Raw genomic sequence first — 7,681 nt, 5'->3', positions numbered from 1 at the left:
ACACAACTTGTTGCTTGACTTTGAATCCCGCCCTCCCTTTTCCTTCCCATTTCTTTTTTTTTTAAATGAATTTTGAAATAATCCCTTATCTCAACCGACATGGCCCCTCTTCTTTCACCAATCACATTTGTTCAATATGCCAAAAAGAGCACACCAAATCAGAACCTCTTCCTTGTATTTTCCTAATTCTTCTGTCAATTTGCCACTCCCACTCCCACCCTTTTCTCTCTCTCTCTTTCCATGGACTTTCCTCTCAATCCTTTCTTCTATATATCTTCTCATTTCTCCCTTTTTCCACTCTTAAATCCCTTCTGGGTCGTCCTCAAACTCTCTCAAAATCATATCTTTCCTTCTTTTTTCACTTGGCTTTTCACTGCCTATGGCTGCCTTTTCCTCTTGGTTGTTGGATTCTGTTGATACTTCTTTAGATCTCAATACTCAGCCTCTCAGATTCTCCGGTGAAGCTCCGGTGAGTGGACTTGCTTTAATCTTAATCCTCCGTTTCTCTGTTTTCTTTCCCTTTTATGGGTTTTCGTTTTGGAGTGACCTCGTTTTCGTTTTCGTTTTTCTTTTTGTAGAAGGAGAGGAATTATATGGATGTTGAGAGGAAGGTTTCTGTGAAAGAAGAGGTGGGTGTTTGATGGATTTCAATTTCTTTGTTCATAAACAGAGTTCTTTGTGTTGATTTTAATTTTTGTTTGTTGTTTTCTTTCAATTTCAGACTGGGGCTTTAATGGAGGAATTGAAGAGGGTAAGTGCAGAGAACAAGAAATTGACTGAAATGTTGACTGTTGTGTGTGAAAACTACAACACTTTGAGAGGGCATTTGATGGAACAAATGAACAAAAATGGAGAAAAGGAGATTTCTTCTTCAAAGAAGAGGAAATCAGAAAGCAGCAATAACAATAATAATATGGTTGGAATGAATGGGAATTCTGAGAGTAGTTCAACTGATGAAGAATCTTATAAGAAACCAAAAGAAGAAACCATAAACAAATCTGCTAAAATCACTAGAGTTCAAGTCAAAATTGGAGCTTCTGATTCAAATCTGGTGAGTTTTAATAAACCCCACTTTTTAAAACGAAAGATGGGATTTTCAGTCTAAAATAAACTTAACCTGTTTCTTGACTTGGAATTTGCAGGTTGTTAGAGATGGATTTCAATGGAGGAAATATGGCCAAAAAGTCACTAGAGATAATCCTTGTCCTAGAGCTTATTTCAAATGCTCTTTTGCTCCTAGTTGCCCTGTTAAAAAGAAGGTAAACAACCACAACAAACTCCCTTTTTTTTTTTTTTTTTTTTTTTCAGAAATAATAATTTTTGTTAAAAATTGATTAAAGAAAAGGGTTTGTATTAAATGGAGGATTTGATTTGTAGGTTCAAAGAAGTGTAGAAGATCAATCAGTACTTGTAGCCACATATGAAGGTGAACACAATCATCCACACCCATCTCAGATTGAGGCAACTTCCGGTGGCTCCTCCGCCCGTAGCGTCAGCATAGCTCCAGCGGTGCTCACGGCAGCGCCGGGATCCTCGTCGGCGCCGGCAATTTCCCTTGACTTGGCGAAGCCGAAGCCGACCATGGAAGCTAAAACGATCCCCAACCCAAGATTTGACTCGCCGGAAATGCAACAATTTCTCGTTGAACAGATGGCCTCTTCCTTAACCAAAGATCCCAAATTCACGGCGGCGCTTGCGGCGGCGATTTCGGGAAAGATTTTCCCACATTGATTAAAGCCTTCGGAGTTTTGAAGTTTAAAAGTTCGGGATAAGATCTCTAATCCCAGTCAGATTAATCTGTAAATACACACCAGAGAAGATTTGAAGGATTTTAGGAGGTGGAAGATAGTTTTGATATTTTTAAAAAGAGAAAAAAAAACGTTGAAAAAAAGTACTAAAAATGGGTGAAAATGAAAATTCATTAGAAATTCAAATTGGGTACTTGGTTGACGTTTTTGGGTCGTCGAACAATTTCAATTTGTAATGCGAAATTCTTCAACATTCGAATTTTTTATCAATAAGAATTCTCTCAAGTTTATATGTAAACATTTTGATGAGTGTATTTTACGCATTTATTGTTGAATTGAGAAAGAAATCCCTCAAAATTTTGAAATTTGTATAGCCTTTTGTTTTCTTTCTATTTTTGAACTTCTTTTTTTCTTTCTAGAAAGTAATTAGAATGAAATCATTTGCTATGAAAATATTGGGTTCCATTTCATTCTAATTTTCGTATTGTTTCATATTGAAACTAGATTTGAAGTTTCAATGAGATTTCTCATAAGTCAATTTCTTTTGTGGAAAGTTTTTATGTATTTGAATAGTTGAATGAAGTGATTGAAGGGAAGACCATTCATTTTCCCTTGGACTAAAGTGAATGAACATATTCTTGATCTAATATTTTTACTTTATTCCATTTTTTAAATTCAATTAGGGGCGAAGATTAAAAAATTCGACTGATCTACGTCTTAATCAATTGAGTTATGCTAAGTAGAGGCTTAGATTTCAAGAAAATTATAATTTATGTCATTTTTTTTAACCATTTCCTTTTTGTTTTTTATTTTTGAAAACTAAACATATTTTCTCTTAATTTCTTATATTGATTTGCATCTTTATTAAGTACCACGCTTGAATTCTTAATCAAATTCTAAAAACAAAAAATAAGTTTTTAAAAGCCTTTTTTTTTTTTAATTTTTAAAATTTGACTTGATTTTTAAAAACATTGGTAAAAAGTATATATAAAAGCAAGAAATTTAAAGGTAAAAGAAGTATTAATAGACTTAATTTAAAAAAATTAAAAAATAAAAATAAAATGACAACCAAACGGGTCAAAATATTTTCATTCAATTTATTAGAATTTTAATCTTAAAATTAATATTCTTTCTCGAACGAAAGCTAAAAATTACTAATAGAATCATCCAAATATCGAAACTTGGCTGAGAGAGTCTTAGACAAACATTGAACTTGGTCAACAAAACGAACACCTAGAAAAAACCACAGGAAGACCCATAGCTAGCCACAATCTTTGAAAAAGCAACAATTCAACCAACCATATCTTGACCTTAAATCTCCCCTCCTATTAGTTGTCTTTGTTTTGAAAAAATCACACCAAAACTTCTAAAGAAAAGTCTCATAGCTTACCTTTTAAGCCATTCAAAACAAGGTCCTTGCATTGATACATGAATTATACACACACACACACATATATATATATATGTTCCTTCAAGTTCAAACAAACAACAAGCTGAGAATTTGAAGATTTGACATTTCTAAGGGTTACTTATACTTTAACAGGTTAGACTATGATTGAACTGGCAAGGATTATATATATTTTGATAGAAAAAGATTTTTTTAGAAAATTATAATAATTCCTCTCTCATTCACATTTACTAAACACCATACTTTATATTTATTCAAACATTAAGCAAGCAAATAAGCAATACAATTATCAAATGCATATGTATATCTTTATTTCTTTTGGCATTTGAATATGAAAGAAATCTACAAAGTCCTGAATTGAAACCATGACGTGTCTTATTCCTAGTATTTATTTTTAACAATAATTTCCTAGAGCTCAAGCTTCCAAAAGACTTGAACAAGAACTGGCATCATAATGAAGATAACCCACAAAGTAGGTGTAAAAACTCTTATTCCTAGTACTTCAACAAACAATGGGAAGAATAGAAGTGAGGACATCATCAAAAGCTTAAACCGGGATAACATTCAAAATTTCAAGAGCTTTGATCTTGGGGTCGTTACCAGGCTAATGGATGCTTGAACCAGTTGTTACTGATCGGATATTGATCCATTGATCGGATGTCGATGTTCCAAGATGATTCTCTCACAAATTCAGCTTTGAGGCTTTGCTCGAGTTGCAGGATGTTCCTTGGATTCAATATGCATCATAAAAATGTAACCCAGTGTCCAGAGCATAATATATTGTAAGGGTACCCACGAAAGACAAGCAAAAAGGCTCAAAATGCTTCCCACATACTGAGGATCTTTTATATATCCAAATGGAAATTCGGTTACCCACGGAATGTTCTTCCCAAATCGTACTCCATAGTAAACACCAGCTTCACCAAGTAACTGGTAGACCCTGTTGTTTGGCAGAAGATAAGAAAATGATAATGTTACAAGCCGCAGCAATACAATATTATTTTCTTTCATTTGACCCTTGAAAACTGCAGCAACATTGTGAAAATTAAGCTCCAACGAATTCCACACACCCAATCTTACTTGATGCAGTAACAGATAGTAGTCTCTAAGGAGAGTTTGACAATCTCAAAGTGCATGGGGAATTGTTATTTTCTTTATAGTTCTAACAGTATTTTCTGATACTTTCCATTTTGATTACTCGTTCCTGTCATCTTGTTTCTTAATTAGCAAAACTTGACCTTTAGACATGAACATTCACGTAAACCTAGTTGTTTGTACTATGATATATAGCAATGGTGTACTTAGTGAAGACTACCAATCAAATTAGACATGTGTACTGGGAAAATAGTCTCTATAAAGCTTGTTTGACTATTCCAAGCATCAGTATTCTGCCTCGAAATCAATGAAAAAGGATCCTAGAACAGATAAAGTTCAGCACTATCAAATAGAATATATGCTTTAATGATTGGTCGGATATTGCAAAATGCAAAGCAACAAAAGAAAATATAGCATAGGTTCTTATTCACATTGAAGATCCAAATACTGAATCCTTACCAGCCATTTTGAATGAGGGAAGTTATTTGCCATTCTAATAAAGCCTCTTAAATTTCAATCATTCTCATCTTTAAAGTACACGGAATCGTAGGCATGAAAATGGCTTCAGCAGCTATTGAGTTTTAACTTCTGAGATGCTCACTTTGATGCAACAAGCTCCACACTTGAGTTTTTTCAATTGCATTATGACGGGGATGATATTCTGAATTGTAAACCCGTCCTCAGGAGTTTCTTTTTTGGTTCTCATAGGAAATAAACTTTTGTTAACACCACTAAAAAACACTAGGTGATTGAGGCATCCACTTAAAATGAAGCTAGTCGGGTGCGATGGGATGCCAAGTTACTTCCTTTCTCTTTTAAGAATTTTGTCAGGCTGAGTAAGAAAATCGAGAGATTAATCAGTAACATCTGGTAGGAAGAGATGGATGAGGAGGGAACGTCCCACTTAAGTGGGAGGTGGTGTTAAAAGCCTAAGGAACGAGGAATTGAGAGCTCACGACTGCATATTGAGGCTTCCCTGGCAAAGTGGTTGTGGAGTTTCTTCATGAAGATTAACACGCTGTGGTTTAGGGAGAGATGGTCAGTAGGTATGATCCTCATTCTTTTGAGAGGGTTGCAAGTGGTGATTCTAGCGGCCTTAGCAAAACTTCTGGAAGATATCTCTTCGATTTATCAAGACTAGCCAAGGGTGAGAGTCTAATCCATAACTAACTATTAAATCTATTTTCATAAAAAAAATTATTAAATCCAAGGTTATATCAGGAATATGTTTAATAATGAGGGACAAAATGGGAATGTAAAGATTCTTCCTATTTTATCCCTTTTATATATAATAGAGATTAATTGTTCTGTTGTGAAAGGTTTGAAGTATTTTTGGGAGAATTTCTGCCGCTATACCATTATTGAATAAGAGACTACATCCGTTGGCCTCCATGTTGCCTTTATCACCTTAGACTTCTGTTGTCCTCTGTATGATAGTTAGGTGTCTAAAGTGGCGAGTCTTCTCTCTCTTATTCAAGACCAAGAATGTTAGTGATAGGTCCCTGATCCTTCTACGAGATTCTCCTGTCACAACTTTTTCACATCTTGTCTACCCCTTTTCTTTCTCCGGTTGCCTCAATTTCTTCTTCACTCTAATAGGTTAGAATTCCTAAGAATGTTAAGGTGTTTGCTTGTCAAGTTTTACATGAAGAGTTAATACTATGGATAGTGTTCAATGACATTTCTCCTATGGGGTTTATGTGGCAGGATGATGCGTGTGCTATTTTGTGGGATCTTTTAGTCAAGAGAAACAATAACATTTTCAAATAGTGTTACCTTTAAAGTTTCTTTGTGGCTGTCCAAAAATTAAATAAGTTTGTAGTTATAACTTTCTAAGTGCTTAAAAATACTTTTTAAACGAACCTAAAAAGTCATACCTAAAAGGCCTTAATCTTTCGTTTGTTAACTTAATTAGATAGTTTTTCTTTGTGATATCTCCAATCCCTTGATCAGATTGGTTTCCACCAAGAGCTTCACTCCAATAATTGCTTTTTAGTGCAACACAACCATTCCTTCTCCCAAAAAGGGAGAAAACTCAACTGAACTCAGAATCAGCACTGACTTCAAGTTTCGAATCTATCCCCAAGAAAAGAAAACTCAACTTAAAACTTCAAAGATTGCCAAGGGTTCCAACCTTAAAATGAGAAGAATTTGGAAATGTAAAAACTAAAAAGTACTTTTAGCCAAACTAAAGGTACTTTCTACAGTTTTCAGTGTATTTGCTTAGACAATCCAAAATGATAATGGAAATTCTAAAAGAAAACTTCTACTTCAAATGCTTTTTACTATTGATAGAGTGCTCAAAACCCAGCCCAAACTCACAATTATCCCATATTGCTAATCATCCTCTAATCCAATAAGTTTAAGCTGTTAAGAGAAATTTAATCATTAAATTCATTCGTAACACACACCCAAACATAGTTATAAATACAAAAATGCCCTCATTTCTCGAGATGTAACAACATAGATCATTGTCATACGGCTTACTAAACAAAATGCACAATAAATTTTTACTTTAACATCCAGCTCGCAAATTCAATAGCATGCACAAAAGTCATGGTAAGTAAGCCAACTACATTCGAAGCAGACTTCAGCACATCAGAGAGAGAGAGAGAGAGAGAGACCTGAAGTTCAAGAACTGTCCGAAGGCCATGAGAGGCCAGAAGTATAGAGGTGGCGGCCATGCGAAGGAGGAGACGTGAAAGATGGAGAGGAACTGAAGCAACTTGAGAAAAACGGAGACCTGGGCCATCAATTTGCAGGGGTCGCGCGATTTGCCGCACAAGTTCACCCACAACTGTGGACGACTCCATAAGACGTAGTAGTACGGAAATGGCAACAACACTCCAAGTACCGCCAAAATGCCCATTCCGATAATTTTCTCGCCGGATTTTTTCTCCACTTTCTCGGGAAAATGATTCCCAGGAAGAAGAAGATGCGGAGTAGCCCTTTTGACCGGTATAGTTCGAGCCAATATGGGCTATGGGCCCAAGTGGCCTGTGTTGGGTTTCGAGTTATTGGGTTATAATTGAGTTATGACCCAGACGTATTGCGTTGGGTTATCTTTTTAAGCCCAAGTTTCAGCTAGAAAAGGCTGGAACATTTTTGGAAATTTGGTGCGAATAAAGTTATATAATAGTTGCAAATATAACAATCAACTTCAAAATATTAGTAGATATAATATAATATAAAAAAATAAAATATAGATAATCTATTGGTGATAGAACCATATCGCTCTTAAAAGTCTATCAATAATAGAAGTCTATTGCTCATAGACTTAATTATATTTGTAATTCTTTTCAAATATTGTTATACATTTGGTTATTATCCTTAAAAGTACTACCCATTGCAATTACCTAAACTTAAGGTGTGTGTATATATATATTGTTTGATCAAATTACGGTGTATTTTTTAGAATATACTTAATATA

At 34.7% G+C, this 7,681-nt stretch overlaps 2 protein-coding genes across 2 annotated transcripts; one reads left to right on the top strand and one right to left on the bottom strand.

The window, feature by feature from the left end:
* The first annotated feature begins 239 nt into the window (after positions 1–239).
* LOC120089844 (probable WRKY transcription factor 40) lies at positions 240–2,048 on the top strand. The gene is made up of 5 exons (XM_039047257.1): positions 240–469; positions 579–629; positions 722–1,051; positions 1,143–1,259; positions 1,378–2,048. Exons 1-5 carry the CDS (start codon positions 380–382, stop codon positions 1,729–1,731), a joined length of 942 nt encoding a protein of 313 aa, XP_038903185.1. The 5' UTR covers positions 240–379; the 3' UTR covers positions 1,732–2,048.
* A 1,394-nt stretch (positions 2,049–3,442) lies between these two features.
* LOC120090045 (phosphatidyl-N-methylethanolamine N-methyltransferase) lies at positions 3,443–7,199 on the bottom strand. The gene is made up of 2 exons (XM_039047535.1): positions 6,876–7,199; positions 3,443–4,096 (listed from the first exon to the last, which is right to left on the bottom strand). Exons 1-2 carry the CDS (start codon positions 7,118–7,120, stop codon positions 3,847–3,849), a joined length of 495 nt encoding a protein of 164 aa, XP_038903463.1. The 5' UTR covers positions 7,121–7,199; the 3' UTR covers positions 3,443–3,846.
* Between the last annotated feature and the right edge of the window lie 482 nt (positions 7,200–7,681).

This window comes from Benincasa hispida, chromosome 11 (assembly GCF_009727055.1).
Source record: "Benincasa hispida cultivar B227 chromosome 11, ASM972705v1, whole genome shotgun sequence".
Lineage (NCBI taxonomy): Eukaryota > Viridiplantae > Streptophyta > Magnoliopsida > Cucurbitales > Cucurbitaceae > Benincasa > Benincasa hispida.
This window is presented reverse-complemented; position numbering and strand designations above follow the sequence as displayed.